The sequence below is a fragment of the Daphnia carinata genome, chromosome 4, assembly GCF_022539665.2.
Source record: "Daphnia carinata strain CSIRO-1 chromosome 4, CSIRO_AGI_Dcar_HiC_V3, whole genome shotgun sequence".
Lineage (NCBI taxonomy): Eukaryota > Metazoa > Arthropoda > Branchiopoda > Diplostraca > Daphniidae > Daphnia > Daphnia carinata.
Genome location: NC_081334.1, coordinates 2,064,239 through 2,084,239, shown reverse-complemented (window position 1 = coordinate 2,084,239; position 20,001 = coordinate 2,064,239). Strand labels below are relative to the sequence as shown.

Sequence of the window (20,001 nt, the reverse complement as noted above, 5' to 3'; positions counted from 1 at the left end):
ATTTCTCATATTGGCTCTTTTTAATGTAATTAACTAGCATTAGCCCACTGTAGATCATTACGAAGCGTCGAAGGTGAGCGATGCTAGTCGAGGCCGATAATGATATCTGATCTAATTGGAAAGCCTCTTGCGATGTGAATGGCGGATGGCAGAGTCCAGGTGCGACTAATGGAGGTATTGGATGCACAATGCGTTGAGGGTTTCAGCAACTCAACGAACCTTGTTGCTTTGTAGACCTAATTAAACACGCATCTTCTTCAATTGTGCAAGAAAGAAACAAACCATATCACCAAGCCTGAGGCGTCAAGCTTGTAGTGTTCAATCGCCGTTGCAAAATAGCTAAACGCAAGTAAAAAATCAAGAGAATTCCGTTCCGCATGACTAATGTTGCTCAGTTTGGTATGCAAACTATGACATCCGTTCTTTAAAAGAATGTTGCTAACCTAATAATGTTCTTGTGTTTTTATTATTTCTTTTTTGGTCTAGCAATGCCGGCTGCTTGTGTGCACACCATACCAAATAGGAAAAACAAAAAATAAATGGAGTGTTTCGATTGTGACTTGATCGACACGCTTTTGAATAAATCAGCATTTCTTCTAGCATGCAGCATCTACTGTAGAACTAAGGATTTGCTGCTGTTTTGAATCACGAAATGAACCATAATCTCTGCATAGTTCTTCCCTTTTTTTTTAGGATTTTATCTCCTGTTTTGTTATACCTGATCTCACCATTTTCTCAACTAAAAAAAAATGATATCGGGAGAACGAAAAGGGCGAAAGAAATTTATTCCCATCCACTCACAGCGGTAAGACTTCCCCTGTGAATAAATCAAAAGATTAATTCAAATTCTTTTTTGAAATATATTTTTTTTATTTTACATTTAACGAGACGGTGTCTATAGGTTGCAAACTACGAAGTGGTGTAAAATCAAAGGGCATGTTAAATTCAGATAAGATGGATCAATATTTGATGCCCTCCCCTTCACAGCACGTGATCCACTCTCGTATACATCTCCTATACCTGTGTGCGGAAATCTAGAGTGGTCGCAATTGCGGGACGGCTTTCCATCACGTTCTATAATAGGGTTTGCGTGCAATTGTTACGCACCAAAGCCAACGGCCGAGTTCAACAGACCAGACGATTAAAAGAAAAAAAAAAACACGAAGAAACACATGTAACACTCACCAGTCGTGTCTCGTGCATCTTAAAGTTGTGTGTGTTTCTGACCCGCTCTTTTTTGAGGCTTCTCTCATCACGCTGCTCTTGCGCTAGCTGCGAGTTGTGTACACCTCACAGTGCCGAACTTTTGGCGCCTTCAGTCGTGACTCGTCTTCCGTTCGTCGAGGACGTTGTCGTCTAGCCAAGCAAACGAAAAGAGGTGAAGTGTTTTACGCGAACTCGTGGTCTCTAGAACGCCAAGTTTTGAATTAGTGATAGTCCGAAAGTGAAAAGGAAACAACTATGTTGAGTCATTGCTAGTCGTTCTAATTAGAACCTACTTTGGTTGGAATCTTATGAATGTGTAAGTTCGCTGTACAGCTGAATACATCGGATCCCTCGCGCACAACACAAGAAAGAAAAACAGATTTTCATCCGCTCGAACAGCTCTTACGGACTGATTAATTTTTCTGCTATCGCAACTTCTTCCCAGCCAACAGGTAAGAATAGCACAAACTAAACCTTTTATGAATATCACCAACAACGTAGAATAGGAGATGAACTCGCCCATTCTTATCCACTCACAATATAGCTGTAAACGTGTATTAAAACCTATCGCTTTTTTTCCCTGATGGATTGATTATAGAGCCACGATATGGCAAATCACATCGTTCCTTTTAAAAAACAGAATCGAATAGACGAAAGATTTCAAAATCAATTTTTTTTTTTTTTGAACGTTAGGTGAACTCCGACAGACACGAAAGTTGCGCGATCTCTTACCTCAACCCACGCACTAAATAATCGACTCAAAATGAATTTCTAATATGTGTCCCGTATCGCCGAAAAAGAAACGTCTCTTTGCACTCTGCGTACTTTGTTGGTTAGCGGGCAGGGAGAACTAAAGGCCGGCAACAGATGCATAAATCAAAACACATTGCCGCTGATACGTACTTTGGTGGCTAATAACTAAGTTGAAGGCGGGGTGTAAACTTTTTATATTGTGTTTATCCCGCACTTATAGTTCGGATGAAATGAAATCTATGCGCGCACTCTAGTGTCGTAACACAACCCATTACGTATTATATTAACAATAAACTAACACCCACACCCCTGCCGTTCAGCATACGATTGTTATTAATGTTCATCCTCATTTGAAGAGGATCTGTTGGTCCATGTTTCACCGATTATTTTCATTGTAGAAAAGAAACAAGATCCTTTGCTGTACGTGTCTGTTTGTGTTGTTTTGCACGAAAGTGGACCGAATGGCTCCCGGAGTCGGTGCACGTGCGTTTTCCGAAGGGCATTAGTTGACGTACGTAGTAACAGGACCGATGGCCACTTTATGTAGGCCTGCTATATATATCTCGACCCTGTTGTTTTCTTTTTGTGTTTTTAATTAGACTTGCCTAAAGACGAGGCAAAAGTCAAGTAGAAGAGCAAAAGGAATAGAGTCGAGGACACAAAAGGCGGTAGCTCGCCAACTCATAATTTGATAGCGTTGCGAGCGTCTGTTGTTTATTCTACGTAACAAAAAAAAAAGCATTTTGATAAGAAGAGAGGACCTGAGGATTGGCAGGTGGGCACGGAACAGTTCAATAGGACGAGAGCCTTTACCCTCCTTTTTTTTTCTCGTCTTCTTTTGGCTCCTGTTGGCTAAATTTAGATGTTGAACGACGGGGAAAAAAAAAAAGAACGATACGTCTTAGACGGCCGCAAGCCAAACAACAGCGCAAATACACACACCGTTGTACACTGACGATGTGTGGAGAAAGGGCGATTATTATAAACGGGGTCGACCCAGTTTTCTTTTTTTTTTATATATATTTTCGTGAGGAGTCTCCCACTTTTATTGGAATGCGCCACCGTTCACGCACACACAACACACGTCTTTTATCCCATTGTTTATAGACACACACCACACCGCCTACCTTCTTTTCTTGACTGTGCACTTGAAGGCCGGGTATAGTAAACATTTATAGACATCCGCGATGAAAGAAAACAACACAAAAGTATCAAGAGAAGCCTTTCATGTGACGCAATCTGGGCCCCCTTCCCACTTGTCCTTTTTATTTGATGAATCGCTTTAGAAAAAAAAAAAAAAACAACTTTGCGTGTGTTATGTGCGTACATTTACGGGCCTTTTCTTTTCTGGTACACGATATTCTCCGTCATCGCGTTTAAAAATAGCAGATTTTATTTTTATTGCGCCCTTGCTCCCGTTACCAACTCGGCCTCGGAACGCAGGCCCATTGACAATTGATTTGCAAACAAAAACATGATTTACCTTTTTGAAGGGAGGCAGTTTGTCTCAACATGTGCGCACAAAGATCGAGCGAGACCGTGTCATAGTAGCCATTTGAATTGAGTGCGTGGGCGTGCGCGATGGACAAAGGTGAAGGCATTATGGGAGGTAATGATCTGCTTTTTTTTTTCTATCTAGGAAAATGATTAAAATATCTCACGAAAAGGAGAACATATCCAGATTTAAAAAAAGATTGTATGGCGATCACGAATGTGGGCTGATTTTTAGGGTTTTTTGTGGCGATTTTCAAACAGATTGGAATATTGTAAATTCAGCCTCTCCTATACCACCGATTATAAATCAATTTTTAGTTTGATCTGCTTTCGCCAGCTGCATTTTTTCCCCCCTTCTCTCTTATTTAATCTGTTTTTGCATATTTGATGTCGGATATATATATTTTTTTTTTCTTACAACAAGAAGCAGAATAGCCAGGGCGTTTTCCTGTTTGATGGATTGACGTTCCATATTTGTACAGACGAATGGGATCGTGAAACAGGAATCCAATCGAACCAATTTTTCTTAGATCTTCATTTCGCCATTCCTGTTCCACAATGGAGCAGCTCCCGATGTTGCGTAAGACTGTTACAAAATGCAAAGTGCATAAAGTAGTTCGGCATCCAGTTATTGACAATGTTATGACGAACTCACCTTTTCTTTTTTCAAAATGAAATGTTCTTTTAAAGTTACAGGCTTCCTGACGCGAAAACACTCTCTACGTACAGCCATTAGGCCTATATACGATATACAACTCAGACTTCTCCATCGATATATTATGCCATATAAAACGCCGTTGGACGAGAAAAGAAAAATTGGTCCGATATATTTTCTATAAGCAAGTTGGTTTAGGATTTCACGCTCGCTTCGTACCGTACAAACAAGCCGCTTTTTTTCTTCTTCGTTCTTTTGCTTAGTGTCTATTTGTTTCTTCCTTCTTTGCGGACGAGTACGTGCCCGTGCATGGAGACGCTCGGCTGGGCGCCGTCACTCCATCGTCGAGAAAAAAAGAAAGAAAAAAAAACAGCTTCCATGTTATATAGACTTGTCTTAGATATGGAGGCGACTCTAAGCCACATGCACGTCTTACTCTTTTCTTTTTTTTCCGGAGAAGATGGATCCTTAATGGCCGTACCGACTTGCACTCTCTTTTCGGGGAGGGGGGCAGATCCTCTTTGGTTCGTTCACCGTCTGGCAGTTGTTGGCCATCATCTTCCCGGCTATTTGGTTCTCCCTCGAACACACGGACACACACAAATAGGGAAAAAACAACATGACTCTCTAGTGTTCTTTCTCTTCCGACTAGTTACATGCTCGATAGGTTTGCTTTTAAGCTACACATCCTCTTATGAAAGACGTTTTCCTTCAAATCGATAAGCATCTTCAGAAACATGGCTGATAGAAGCATTCTTTTTTTTTTTGCGCAAATAAAAATGGAATTATAACGTCAGAAGGTCGTCGTGTCAACCTACATCCTGCGCGTGTTCGTCTATCCTATTTATTGCTGAATGTGTGTATATATATATATACGTCTATACAGACCTTCGGTTTGGTTTATGAAAGGGATCCACCAAGAGATGGGAGATGATTTAGTTTACTGCGCCGTGAAAAGATGAACGAGTTCCACTATCCTTTTTCCGCTATTATCACACTGCTAACGTGAAACGGAGGAACAAGTCCCGCAAGATGAAAAGGACAAGAAAAGAAGCTAAAAAGAAAGAGATGATTAAACTCGCCGTAGAGTGTAGTGCGTGAAAGATGGGAGTGCTTCAGTGTCTGTCTATCGTCGCACAGTCTACAAAGAAGGAGAAACAAATAATAAAATCAAAAAATAAAGGCAGGGGGGGACTTTGGAAAGAAAAGAAATAAGAAAACGTTTACGTAAACGTTAAAAGCGTTTGCTATACAGAGTGAAACACATACGAATATTGTCAGATGTAATACGGTAAAAGTCAAACATTTTCGTTTGGGATGCTCTCTATTTTCTTTTTTTGCTCGCCTGTTTTTGCTTGGATAGGATCAGCACGACTACTGCGTTTTGCGCGTACACGAATTGAGCACGGCACATAAGTTCGTTTTCATTCAAAAAAGAAAGAGAGAATAGAAAATCGGGTTTTTGTGTAGACACTGGCCGGATCGATATGAACGATACGCGCAGCACTAATATACATCATTCAATGTCTTTCGTAACGTCTTCTCACATATATAGTCTTTTCTATAGGTTACAAGTGCATTTGCTTATACTGTCAAGCATCCCTCCCTTTTGGAAATCAGCTAGAAGCGCCAATCTTAAAATTGTCGAGCTCGAAATAAGACCGTCTGATTACGGATGAGCTCCATTGGGATTATGTCGATAATGGAGTTGAACGATTTTACATATACGCTCGCATTTCCACACAGTTTCTTTTTTTTTTTTTTCAACCTTGTTTTTATGTCCCAGATGTAGCCGAATTATCCGGTCAATAAATGTATGCATAGAGACAATTCCTCCTCCTTTTTTTTTTATCTTCCATTTTACGTAATTCGCGGATTCATGAGAAAGCGACACCTGATGATAGAGGCTATATCTCATTTTAATTTGATTGTCTCCTTGGCAACCGTGGTAGCGACAAAAGGCGTTGATCTAAAAACCACAAATTTACAACCCTCCTTTCGTATTTCGCTATGTAGATATTATATACAATCACGCATCAGTTTTTGCTTCATTGTTATGAAGATACTTATAGTTGGCCAGACAAAAGGGAACCCACATTTTTATTATCATAAATGCCCGTCTTTGATTTTCTGGGCATCTTGGGTGGTAGAGTTATTTTAGACTGGAGGATGCAAATGTTCCGCACAATGTACACACTGCATCAAAGAGATACGCTGTGACGTTGTTGTACCGAGAGAAACATCCGGCTGGCTTTTCCCCTACAGCACGACGCTACCTTTAAGTGCGTTTGGATGCATTTATTTGTATTCTATAACGTCGTAGTATTTGTTCAAATGCACACGTTGCAGTCCTGTTGACCATTTCAACACTCACGGCTCGGATAAAGCTTATAGCCTTTCTACTTTGATGAATAGGAAATCGTGTAGCCGTTCAATAGCAACGACCGATGGAGTACAGTATCAAATTTCAAAACAACATTTTTTAAGAACTTCGTACCAATTGGCTATAAGCCATAGCGAAATCAGATGAGGCCTCTTTCAATTCCACGAATCTTTTTTTTATTTTTTTTTTTTCTTAGTTTTTCTTAGTTTTTCTTGTCCATTACCTGGCAAATCCCAAGTGGAACGGTCAATCAATTACGTTCGGTTAGGATGAGAAGCCTATGAAACGCAGTACACGGCAAAATTGCCGCGCTTCCTGTTTATCTTTGACGTCCACAACCTCCCCCAACATGTATATACATCTATAGAACTGATCATTATCCATGGTGTTTGAGTCGGATGTAATGCGTCGTATATTATCGCTATCGCTAGCAAAATATGGTGATATGGTGCACACGCCTCCCACTCTAATCAAAGTTGATGTAGGCAGTAAAAAAAAAAAACTGAAATGCTGAGGAGGCATCTAACAAGAAATGTGGGGCTGTCGGGAAACCCAATCGAAAACCAATATGGCCTAAAGCTGTACACAATCATCCACGTCTCATCGCTGATTGATTGAAAGAATGCGTTACTCCATCATTTTTTTTTTTTTCGAATCTGTTCTTTGTTATTCCTTTTTCATTCTGTTTATTTGTTTTTCGTGGTATACATTGTTTTGCTTCGTTTTGCGTTTTAGGTGGGATTTCTGGGGGAGGAGTTCAGATGGATAGGGGGCCATAGGGTTTTTTACCATCAGTAAAATGAGCTATTGTTTTTTGATTTGCTATTGATCATGGGTGATTGATCCACGTTGCCCCGCAAGTGATTCAGAAGAACGGCACGCCCACGTTTGCGTGCAGGCACAGATTTTCATGTCTGGCTGCCACTGAATGTAATTAAACGGTTCGAAAGAAGTGGAAATCTAGAGAGCACATCTGAGTGCTGCTTTTAAGTCCTTGTTATCAGTCCGACTTTTAAATGATGTGCAGTACATCTGTGCCATTTTGTTTTTGTTAACTTTTGCCAATACTGCGACACTCTTAACGATTTATATTAAGAGTTTCTCACGAAGCTCTACGTTCTCTCTGTCTATGGAGTTCTATTTTTAGTTTTTTTTTTTCTTTCAGTCAACTCGTTATTGTTCATCAATATTTTTGAGTCTAACACAGAAAGGAACTCTCTGCATTGAATTTGATTTGCGATCTGATTTCAAATAGAGCAATGGTCAGAGAAACATCTCCCATCTTGTTTTCATGTTCCCAGTTCGTTCCTTTCTAAATCTGGGTACCGACATACTGATTCATTTTCTGTATGTGTTTATAGTTGTTCTTAATTTAGCATTTCCTTTGTTTTTATTATGTTTTTTTTTCTCCACTATTGAATCATAATGAGGATGCAAAAAGGCATGTTGCCTGCGAGGAGACTATCAGGAAGTTCGCGAGCAAGGTCTCTGCACTGCTGTTGCGTCTATTTACAGGCAAGGAAGCGACCGTGTAATTAAACTCGCTCACTAATTGTGCGCTATACGGCCCTCTCAGTCTTTTCTGCAATCGCAAGTTTTGGCCTAAGGGGTAGTTGTTTTTCTATTTATTTATTTTTTACTTACGACTCTATAATTGACGCGTTTGCAGCGAAGGTGCCTGTTGTGTTACCACTCTGGAGGTAACGTCAGTCAATACACAACATCTGGCAACACGGAAGCTCGTTCCACTTCCTGAGTCAAGGAAATTCAATCTGACTAACAGTTCTCGTCTTGTGCGTCTCTGTTTAAAGAGGGGTCCGCGCGGAATGGATTACAGACAGCACGAGGTCATCAGCCGGGCCAAATCATTAAGGCAGCGCTTCGCCGACAGTCGTACGGGCACGTCGTCTTCCATGTCAACGTCGCAGCTGATATCTACCACTAGATGGCAGTCGCATCACCACCAGCAATTCATGCCGGAAGCATCGGCTCTCGTCGGCGGAAGTGATGCTGGAGCTTCGTTAAGACCGCAGTCCGCTGACGTGCCCACACCAGCCGGAAGTAAAAGTCCGTCTCCATCCAGGTGATAATAACAAGCCACTTTCAGATGATGAGTTTTATAATGATAACGGATCGATTGCTAAAAAAAACAAAAAAAAACAAAAGGACGTCAATTAAATCGAACGAGAAGCGTCCGTCTTCCGTCTCGTGGATGATGACAAATCCGCGAAGTCATTGCAGTCGGCCAGGTACACCTACGGCTGGACATCCAGTCGACAGTTGCGCCATCTCTTGTGCAGTTGCGTCGGCAGCTTCGCTGGCCGCAGCCACAGCGTCTTCCGGCGCCCAACAAGTCCGCCAAATGTCGGACGATTTTCAGGCCGATCTCGTCGTCGAGCCTTCCTATCTCTACAACAGCAGTAAAGTATGCTAATCGTTTTTGTTTTGCATATTTCCATGTCGTACTGCACAATATCTTGCACAAAAACAGTGAATTTAATCATTATTAACAGCAATTTGATGGCAGGGGAATGTGATATTGTAAATATTTTCTCGAATGGGAAGGGTTCGACAGGTTGCAGAACCCCGACAGCATGGTGCGTACCCTACCCCTTTATGCTGTATCTCTATCTCTTTCTTTGCAACCCGCCAAAAAAAAGAGACATTCTTTTTCGCGGGTTTTCTTTCCCGCAATATTAAGAGCGGGAAAATAGACAGAGGGGTAATAAGAAAGAAAACCAGGGTAGGGTAAGCACCACATCATCCCTTCCGTCAAAACGAAATAAAATGATACATACCCATTTGCCTGCTAATGAAGCTTTCAAGGACGATTGCATACTTGGGGACGAAAAACAAAGATGCACATCGCATTTCAGTTGGATCGCATCTAGGGAGAGGGTGGGTCATGTAACAGAGTTCGTTCTCGTTCAGTTTATTACAAATGAGATATTCGTTACCACTTGATGAACTACGACGTGAAAATGTGAGTAATGTCATTTAAACTGCAATCGAACAAAGGTGAACTGGAACCGACGTGGTGTCTTGACCAGCTTCAAATCCAAATCGTTGGATTTGTTGGGCACGTCGAGGATCCTTCCACATCATCAACACCAAGAACGGCATCGGATGACCGATGAAAACTTACCTGGACGGGATGCAGCGGCCGAGCGTCGCCGCCGCCTCTTCCGACGGAAAAAAGCCAATTCCGCCTCGGGTTCCTACGACGATTCGCCTTCCGGCTCTCAGCAATCGCGCAGCAGTTCGGTGGAGAGCAACCAGTCTACCCAGCACGCCATTCAACGTGGGTTGGAAGCGGCTTTGAAAACATCGACCCTGTTCGCTTGGAGCTCCGTCGAGGCATCGTCAGCCAATCAACATCTACTCCAGCAGAGTAATCCGCCTTCTTTCGTCGAACGTAAGTGCCCACCTTAAGTTATTCATTTCTGTGTGGCTTTGCCCGTTTTTTTTACATATTTCCTGCACGAGGCTGTTTTCCGGCAATAGCAGTACTGCAGTAGACGAGCTTAAAATGTCGGGTGTTTTTTGGTTGATCCTAGTTCCATGTATCAGCGCTAGATGGCGGATGTTTAGATGTTGACAGAAGACGAGGGAAATGTTTTTATTTGCCGATTTATTTATTTATTTACGTTTCTTCGATACACTGGTAGTGTTGAGGACACCCACACGCTTCCGGATGATGGGAAACGAAAGGAAAAAAGACACTTCAGCTTTTTATGCGCGCTGATAGGATTGGGGAATCATTCCCATTTTTTTTTTGTTACTTCGTTGTTAAAACCTTTACGATCGAGCTTCACGCGAAAGTTTTCAGCTTAGGAGTATAATAACAATATCGTGTGATGGCAAGTTAGGCGAAAATGGCCTCTAAAGGTTTTTGACAAGTCCGTTGCTTAAGTTTACGTTCTAAACTTCCGATCCTTCCGGAAAACCTTTTTCTTTGTGCATCCAATGGCATTCATTTTTTGTCACGTTCCGTCTTTTTTTTTTTCATTTTCTATTTGCATCATTAACGTCTTTAAGACGAGAAAAAAAAAATGCAACAATTTTGAAGCTTCTTTTTCCTCACCTTTTTTTCTTATCGATTTGACTTCCGGTTGATAGCTCATATTCATATTGACAATTCCACGAACTTGCTGAAAGATCGGTTGCCTCTCTCTCTCTCCAGATTTCACTTGTAAAACAGGTTGCGTTTGTAACATTATTATTACCATACCTGTCTCCCTCCGCCTCTTCAGAAAAAAAAGAAGGAAGCATCGACTCCCACTCACTCCTTCATTTTCTTTTTCCTGGAAATTTAATTTTTATTTACTTTTTTTTCCCCCCTCTCTTTCAAAATCGATATCATCAGAACTGAGAAGACTTCTTTTTTTTTTTTTTCATTCCCTCTCGCTTCCAAAACTCTTTTTAATTCTCCTACGCTATGGTCCGTCGACTTGCATCGAAAAGTCATCGCACGTTTTTTTTTTTTTTTTTTTTTTAACTATTGAAAAATTGAGTTACAGCAAACGTAGATAACTATAAAAAAAAAAGGACAAGCTGCGCGCTCCCGCTACTTGCGATGGTACACAAACTCTTTTGTTGCTAACCTGATGGTCTTTTGCCCAACATTTTTTGACACACACACAAAACAAGAAGAAAAGTTTCTACTCCCAAGACGCTCTCTCTCTCTCTCTCTCTCTCTCCTGAAAGTAAAAAGTAAGGATCCCTCTTTATTGATGTACGACAGGGAGCCACAGGCTCTAGCCATGTGCTGGTGGGCCGCGTGACTCCCACACACACACACAATCCCCTCCCGTTTTTTTTTTTTACCTTTCTACGCCTGGAGCATGGTGAGTCTCTTCGTGATTCCGGCTGAGCTCCATCAAAGATCCCCCCCCCCTCTAAGCCTATACCGGTGAAATCAATACCACATATCATCAACGTTTAGACCGAACATGTGTTGCTGCTTGATCTCTTTGCCAGTTGCCTTCCGGCTCGTAATATTATTATTATTTATTTATTTTTTTGATGGAGAGGTTGTAACTGGATCCTCTTCCTGCATGTACCAGAATGCCTCATTGAAGAGATAAGCTTTTCCTTTTTTTTTTTTTTAATTTGTAGAAAGTTTGCAAAAAAAAAGGAGGAGGAACTGAAAATGCGAGGCAATGCCGCACTAATGATGCCCGCGCATTTTCGACTGCCTTTCATCGACATTTTGTGAACTTTTCTGTTGATGTTCTGTCTCGTACAAGTTTTTCTCCCATTGCCGACATGCTGCGGGCTATTTGAAAAAAAAAACGCATATGCAAAATCTGCAATTTCGATTGCTATACAGGATGAAATGGTGTCTAGACCTTTTTTTTTTTTGTTTATCTTTTTCCATGTTGACGCCTTTTTGGCTTTGGTGTTAGGCATTGATGACGTCAGCAGCCGATCTATTCTTTTGCCTTACAAGTCTATAGCGTATATCAAATAGACGTACTATATACCCTCTATTCGCGTTTCACGATCAGAAGAGCGAGGAGGGGGGGGGGGCTGTTCCTCCGGAGCCTCCCACCTCAATATCCCATCACAATCCTGACAAGAACAGCATATGCCCTACCCCATCATTCTATTATTCATTCGGCATACTGATGGCTGTTGTGATGCCTCTGCAAAAAAGAAATACCTCGTTCCTAAAGGCCCCCTACCTCCATAGCAGCTCCTCCCACCAGCGCGATATCCCATCACCGAGTCTTTGATAATCATAATTTTTTCAAAATTATTAGATTTATTATTTTCGTAAAAAAAAAAAAAAAATACCTGACTTAGCTGGGTCTTGACGAGTGAGCGATGCACAAGCCGAAATTTGGTGAATAAAGAAATTAGGTCGTCAATGCGCAGCAGCCGGCACACGTCAGTTTTGGGGACGGCGTCTTTAGAGAGCGAGAAAAGCGAGACATGGTAAAGAGAGAGAGAGAGAGAGATAGTGGTGGGGGGTACGACTCTGTGAAGAAGAACATATCGGGACAAGAATCAAACCGGGAGTCGGGTTGACTGGACTCGTTCGGGATACATTTGAAGCGCAAGAGCTCAAACAAGCTTGATCCCTTAGGCAGTGTATTCTAGTGAATCATCCCATATCAATTTCTCTGCTTTTATTTATTTATTTATTTTTTTTTACAAAAACTATTGGTTCGGATCATACGCAAAAGAACATCAGTGAGTGAAACAGTTACAAGAAAGTGAATCCTCTACTTTAGTTTTTTTTTTCCAAAAATGCCGTTCGAGTGACAACTGATGTCTATCGATCCGTCCTATTTTTCCAAAGAAATACTCCAAACAAACAAAGCAAATCTTGTGCTGTTTCTTTTTTTTTTTTTTTTTTCCTTCAAATATTTCCGTTTCACTTGTTGGCATCATATTTTTTTTGTTCGTGAAATTGTGTGGCTGTGCGTTTGATTTGAATCGTCCACTCGGCACGACGGGGGTGGTCACGAAAAAATAAGGACGTTATGGGTGGGCGGTGTCGATCCATTTATACGGCGTGTCCATCTGTCTAGCCCTTCGTCCATTTTCGCACTTCCTTTCCTTTCCAGCCCACCCTTAACCTTCCGATATGTGCGCTTTATTAGAGACACGTCGAAGAATAAAAAAAAAAAAAAGGTAACTAAAGAAAAATCGTAAAAAAACAAAGAAAACAACATATTTCTTTCTCCATTACGTTAATGTAAAAGCTCACACTGGCATAGTGTCGTCACGCCTCATAAAAGAAAGCCAGGCCGCGTACACAATCATAAACGATAGGGACTATCTATGATGCGCATTGTATCAGAATAGGTCGATAAAGAATCGTGCCGTTAAACGAGGTAATGAAAGAAATGAGAGAGTTCTTTAATAGTTAAAGAACACGTTTTGTTTTAATTATTTTCAAAGCTGTCGAGCCAAAATAGGAAATGACGCCATCCGTTTTGATTGAAACATTGCGCTTGGCTTATTAAGCCCATCAGTTTCTCACTTCATCCATCAGTTGACTCGTTTCTCAATTTCTTTTAGATTAAAGCTTTAACGCACGTCCATCGTAATATTTTTGAAAAAGTCATGAGGGAACCTATTGCATCAGTTGTCAAACGTTGATTGCGTCACGTCGCGCTCGGTAGGCAACCGAAATCGACTGAGAACCGAAAGAAACAGACGTGAACAAAGAAGGTTTGCCCTCATCGAGTTGAGGATTATCAAAAAATCGTTTGACTGTAATATTCTGATCGTCTTCTTTGTGTAAAGGTTGGCATTTCAAAAGAGTCTAAAATATAAGCAATATACGGATAGATGTAGTAAAATATTTGAGAAATATATAAAAGGCGCTTTGTTGTCACATTTTGAGAGAGGGAGAATAGAAACAGAGAAAGGAGTGAGAAGCTTCCGAGTTTCATATACCGAGGATATAAATATAAATAAGGCTTCCTATATATAATGTAAAAGACCTATATGCACACACACACAAAGACTCCCACCTTCATCCACCCACTTGGACCTCCTCCTCTTTCCCCCCTCCTCTTTCCCCCCCCCCCTCCCTGTATATATATACATAGTGAGCTTCTGCTCCTGTGTGTACATCCATCTTCCTCTCTCCTCCTCCTCCCACCTCTCTTCTCGTTCTTTTCCGTATTGATTGGGAGAGAGCACAGCACGCTGTTTCTCTCTGACTGTCTCCATTTCTTAGCCTCTCTCTCTCTCTCTCTCTCTAGTGACTGCGACCCGTGAGCTCACACGTAATACTACTCAACGGGCGGAAGGGCGAAGCAAGTGATAGGGACTCTCGGTACGCTGAAAACAGGAAACGAATCCTCTAGTTCATCATCGAAGGCCAGTTTGTCTTTCTTTGGCCGTGCGTTTGCACAGGCAAGAGCGTTCGTGTCGTGTAATAGAGCGCAACGTCGACATGCTACTTGTTTGGCAGCCGTTGTAACGGGTGATGACCGACATGTGGATTGCATCGGCAAACATCGGTCCCGCTAATGTTCGCACGGGCCGTTATTGCTGGACTGCTCTGAAGAGTAGTGATTAACGAGCATCGATTGTTGTGAGACGCGGGCGTTTGTTCTTTTCACGCGGGCACTCACTCCGAAAAAAAGAAGAGTCCTGTTTTTTCCGAACTTTGTTTCTGTTTACCCGGATGTGTCCAAGTGCCGTTCGTATCGTCGGTGCCAGATTGCATCAATTGTATCCGCACATCGATCCGTTTCATCAGCTAGTAATCCGTGCGATCCGACGGGCCCGTCTGAAAACTCGTTCACGAAGCAAAGCGACAGACATCGGGACACGATGGATCAACGTCTAAGTCCGGGCAAATCATTGTCGCCGATATTGAGCCGGCCTGAGAACAGTGCGGGTAGTAGTTACCGGAGTACGAGCACCAGCCCCAATTCGAATCGGCGGATGAACGCGACGCCTCCGTCCCCCGCCCGTTCGCTTTCCACCACCATTTCGGGACTGACTTTGAGCCCTTTGTTGGGATTGAATGCCAACAGTTTAATGGGAGGCCCGAGAGTGACGACGCGACGCTCGTGGTCGCCACAGCATCAGTCCAGTTTGGAAGTACCGACGCCGCGTCAGACCCAATCGGCCCGTAATTCATTGGCCGCTACCGGCTGCACCGTCCGCAAGCAAAACAGCGTCGAGGTCTGCGCTTTATATATATATATATATTTTTCTATTTCTAAGTTCTCGTGCGTTAAAAAAACAAACAAACGAATTGACATTGTGATGACGTGAAGACAAACAGAATCATCGTTGAGTAACATTAACGGCTTCTTTACACCTACGAATTGAATACGTGATGGAGATCGTCATCGTTTGGGGTTGGCGTGGGATTAAAAACAAATGAATAAGAGATATCAAAAAGGCGAGCCTCGTATAGAAGCTATTGTGATGATTACGTTTTGCTGTCCGTACGAGCAGATTAGAACGCTTGCCTCACGTAACTGCTATACGATAGAAGCTTTAGATCAATTGTGTTTATGTGTGTCTAACGTTATATAGATGTAACCGTTTCCATTTGCTGTTTGATCTTTGGGGCCTGTAGTCGAATGGCTAAACGTTTCGTCATCTATCGATCGACACGACCAATGATAACGAAACGCGTTGTGTGTAGCAATTTTTCTTTTGTTTTTTTTTTTTGCGACGCGTTTACAAACAACACACACACAAAAAAATAAAACAGGAGGGGAGGGGGGTTTAGAGAGAAGGGCCAAACGGATTTCTGTCAAGAAAATATGATTTAGAAATCAAGATTTCTATTTACAATCAGATGATTTGGAGGTCTTGGGCGACAGCCGACAGCCATTGCTACATCATTATTAATCAAGCACGGTATTTCCACAACGACGCGTTCGAGAATTCAACCCACGTGCTATTTGATTTGATTTTTTTCTTTTCTTCTTTAAATTAAAACGTCACATGCTTTTCGTTTTGGGGCCAGGGATGATTTCAGACAGTTGTAGTATAGCTGAGTTAGTATTTTCGCTTTGATTAGAAACGCAAACTTGTTATAGCCATTGTGGAATGTGACGAATGTTAGTTTGTCTTAGTGAAACAAGAACAAAAAGATTGAACTCTCATTTTTTTTTTCCCACCTCTTTTATCCGTCTCGGATTTCTCGCCCCAAAACTCTGCGATGCTCCCTCCCCCCCCTGCGAAAAAAAAAACAAAATAAAACAAAAAACAAAAAACACACGCTCAAAACAAAAATAGAGTCCGGCAACGTCATCTATTTCACGACTGTCGCGTTTATGTCGTCGCTCACCTGTGCGGATGCAGCCGGGATCAAGCGGCGGAGCGTCGGGCTGCTCGTCGTCTATTAGCGGCCGAAGTGGCAGTCAAGACTGGATCTCTTTGCCTTCACGCCAGATGTCAGACTATCCTTCGGATTTCGGATCGTTTGTCGGCGAGTCGTTCCTCGTCGTCGATGGCATCGAAGGATCCCGCCACCTCCACCAGCATCACTACCAACACCATCACGCCGGGCAAGCGTCCTTACTATTACAGCCTCATTTGCGAGCGGAGAGTGTCTCACCGGAGCCGGCCTCTTTGAGGCTAATCGAGCCAACGAGTAGCGGACTCGCCTACCTGGAGAGAGGTATATCATAATAGAGCTTTAAATTCAATTACAAGCCGAAACAAAAACAAAATCACCGTCGGAACAATTTTTTTTTTTAGTAGTTTGAATTTCGTGTTTACGATGTTGGTAAATGAAATGGAGAAGCAGGGGTGGGGGGGGAGCACAGATAATGTGGATCCAGGGGGTTTTTGTTAGGCGGTCTGTAATCTAATGGACGACGACAAGGAGGGCCGCAAAGGTCCCCGTAGTTTGTTTAGAGGACAAATGCATTTGGCATTTGTCTGATTTTTTTTTATTATGTAATAATACGGATAGATTAGAGGTTCACTCTCATCGCGCAGGAATTATTGTTGTATTTTGCCTCTTGTTTTTTGTTTTCCACGTATGGCTATTTGAGACGGCAGCAATTTCTGTTTTTTTCAATTGTTTTCTTAAAACTGTTTTTATGACATACCGCCGCTCCGTGTGGAAGGCAACACCCAAGGAAAATCGATATTGATGCGATCGGCAATTAGCCCAATTCATTTCGCTCTGATTCCGTTTTAAATTAGGCTAATAACGTCGCCCCTTTGTAGACGCGTCAGCATTAACAGCACAAAAAAAGGAGAGAAGCCGCTGCCTATCTATCGTTTGTCGGACGCATCACTCGGCTGTGCATAATACGGTCGTGCACATCCCAGTGGATTCGAGCCGGCCCCCTCCAAAAACGTGTGTATCTCCTGCTGTTCTCTCTCTTTCCTATATATCGACCGCGTCAAGTGCATTCTTTCATTCTCCTTTCATTATCATTTGTTTTGTTTGCGTGCCATATTCTTCTTCTTTACCGTTCACGGGTCCCTTTTACTCATTCCGGCTGCTACAGCCATAAGCCTTTAATAGACCATCGACAGCCATCAAGACGTCTTCGAATGCATTCTGCTTAGCCTTCTCTATGTGTGCATATATATACTGCGTCGTCCACTCTCATTTTTTTTTTTTTTTTTTTTTTTTTGTTCCAGCAGCTGCTCATCGTCTTGATTCCCTGCCCTCAGAAACAAAAAAAAAAAAATCAAATGAAAAAGAAAAAGCCTTTTGTCTTTTGACGCCATGCCAAAGAGCAGCGCATAGCATTTCTACCGTTCCATTCGACTCACGCGCTCATCTCGTATAGCTATTGAACTGGATAATGATATGGCTCGATGCCATCACAATAGCGGCAGTTTTTTTTTTTTTTTTCCCGGTCCCGCAATTCTTTGGTCGGATGAAAACAAGCCGCATTTTTCGTAACCAACAGTGTATCTGGCGAGCGCCAAGTGGCTGCCTGTGCGCTGTATACGCAATCGCTATCAGAAAACAAGAAGGCTGCGAGTGATTGTGACCGATGGGATCATCCCGCGTGACGTTCTCACGCCATCGAAATTTGTATTTATATTCGAACGTGAAGTAGAAAAAGGCCTGCCCTTGTTTCACTCGCTTCTTTATACGCCCTGTGCATACACACGTACGAATGTTTTGCTTCTCTCCGCATTTTTCTTGGCCTGTATATTCCAGCAGAATTGTGTGGCTCTCTCTTTTGTTTTTTTGTTTTTGTGTGTGTGTGTGTGTGTGTGTGTGTGTGTGTGTGTGTGTGTGTGTGTGTGTGTGTTGACTTGTTGTTAGACCCTTCTCCATAAACTAGCGACACTTCTTTCCCAGGCCATTTTTACAATGACGTGGGTTCGACACGCAAAGATAGTCTTGCTCGCTGTGGTACATCATTTGTATCAACGGCCTTTTCATGTGATTGAAAGCGACACACACACACACGCACAGCACAATACTTTTGCTTACCCATAGTAAATGAGACGGAAACAATACGTCGACGTCAATACATTCGATGCGTCGCTATTTTTTTTTTTTTTTTTACGTCTATAGTGCACCATTATGTAGACGGACAGCCCCAATAGGCAATTTCTTTTCTTTGAAAAAAAAAAAAAATCCCCAAATATCTACGTGTTGTGGCGTACGTAGTCACAACACTCGCTTTTTTCCGAGTTTCCATTAGTATATGGAACTCTGCGGTTGCTATGCGACTCGTGCACCGCATCTGCATGAAAAAAAAAACCTCCCTGTTGTGATGGAACTCGACGGTATGACAGGAGGGGGCGATGTTCATCCTTTGTGACCCCCATCATCGTTAACTCATTAGAGATGATGTACCCCCCCCCCCGGGGGGGGGGAGATCGGATTCATTTGGAACATCCACAACAGATAAATACGCCATCATCAAAATCGCCTATTCTTTTCTTTTTTTTTTTTGGAGGGTGAGGGGTTTGTTAAAATGTCCTCCCAGGTCACGAACGATACAACCAAAGGGGAATACAAAACGTGTACACGACGTAAGGATAAATCAATAAACGCTGTCGTAGTACATAAAGAAGTAGTTGATGAACGACCCACAACGACGGAAGGAAAAGACCTTGTTAAACTGGCGATGCTTGGCTTTAATAACATAACTAAGCTCTTAGCCCTCTTCTATTAATGAAAATTCATCAAGAGGCTCGTGAATTCGTGCAACCTTTTCTCTCATTTGTCCCCCCCCCCCTCCCCTAACAGTAGTCGATTCTTTTTTTTTTCTCTCTGGCTATCACGCAATTCCGTGCGTGCATTCGCCCATCAACGTGGCAAGATGCTGTTGCAACTTTGTCTCGCGCAGCGAAAAGATAACAAGTACACGACGTACGTCTATAAGAGCGACAACACGCGAATAGACCTTTTTGGGTTGGTGTGCGGCGGGAGTCTGCGTGATGGTGCCAATGAAGAAAAAGACGAGAGAGGGCTGTCGTGGACGAAGAAAACGCGCAGCTATTAAACGACGCTGGGCCCTTTTTTCTTTTTGTATATAGCGGTCTGCGCTCCTGGCGCCGTAGCAGCGACGCAGCATTCCTGGCTCGTGCGTGTCTCTCTCTCTCTCTCTCTCTCTCTCTCTCTCTCTCTCTTCTATAAGCCTCTCCATAGCGCTGCTATTTCAGAGCAGGTTTTGCATCCGCGCAATCCCAGTTCTCCGTTCCACTCTCGTTACTTTGTGCCAAATCTTTTGCGTCGGAGGCTCTCTCTCCCTCTTTTTTTTATTTAAACAAAAAATAAATTATTGTACTTTGCGATATCATTCCATCCGTGTTATCTGGGAAGATATAAAAAAAAAAAAAAAGAACGTTGGGTTTTTCCGCATTGCTGCGTTGACGAAGAGGCTCATTTGTTATATCACAGCGACGTTTTCCCTTCCCGTTGACTTGTTCAATTACCAGTGGTGATTTCTTTAAGACTGTCTGTATTTATGCTATTTGGTGTCGCACATTCGGATGCGTATCGTTCATCGACGTGCGGGCCAGTAGCATCCGTGTGACGATGCTCAACACAGCGGATAATGATCACGCATCTTGCGGTACTGGCGGC

At 42.4% G+C, this 20,001-nt stretch overlaps 2 protein-coding genes across 3 annotated transcripts in view; both read left to right on the top strand.

The window, feature by feature from the left end:
• LOC130694435 (zinc finger protein 830-like) overlaps positions 1 to 5,401 on the top strand; it is a 55,672-nt gene extending 50,271 nt beyond the window's left edge. The window contains exon 3 of the mRNA XM_057517519.2: positions 5,390 to 5,401. The gene's annotated coding sequence lies outside the window, so the exon portion shown is untranslated. The remainder of the gene's footprint in view (positions 1 to 5,389) is intronic.
• LOC130695239 (uncharacterized) overlaps positions 1,390 to 20,001 on the top strand; it is a 28,111-nt gene continuing 9,499 nt past the window's right edge. The window contains exons 1-7 of one of the 2 annotated variants that reach the window (XM_059495067.1): positions 1,390 to 1,658; positions 8,303 to 8,574; positions 8,658 to 8,916; positions 9,510 to 9,910; positions 10,392 to 10,394; positions 14,780 to 15,149; positions 16,221 to 16,605. In XM_059495067.1, the coding sequence (XP_059351050.1) occupies positions 8,318 to 8,574; positions 8,658 to 8,916; positions 9,510 to 9,910; positions 10,392 to 10,394; positions 14,780 to 15,149; positions 16,221 to 16,605 (1,675 nt within the window). In that variant the 5' untranslated portion in view covers positions 1,390 to 1,658; positions 8,303 to 8,317. The remainder of the gene's footprint in view (positions 1,659 to 8,302; positions 8,575 to 8,657; positions 8,917 to 9,509; positions 9,911 to 10,391; positions 10,395 to 14,779; positions 15,150 to 16,220; positions 16,606 to 20,001) is intronic. The other variant, XM_057518359.2, reaches the window with a different exon arrangement.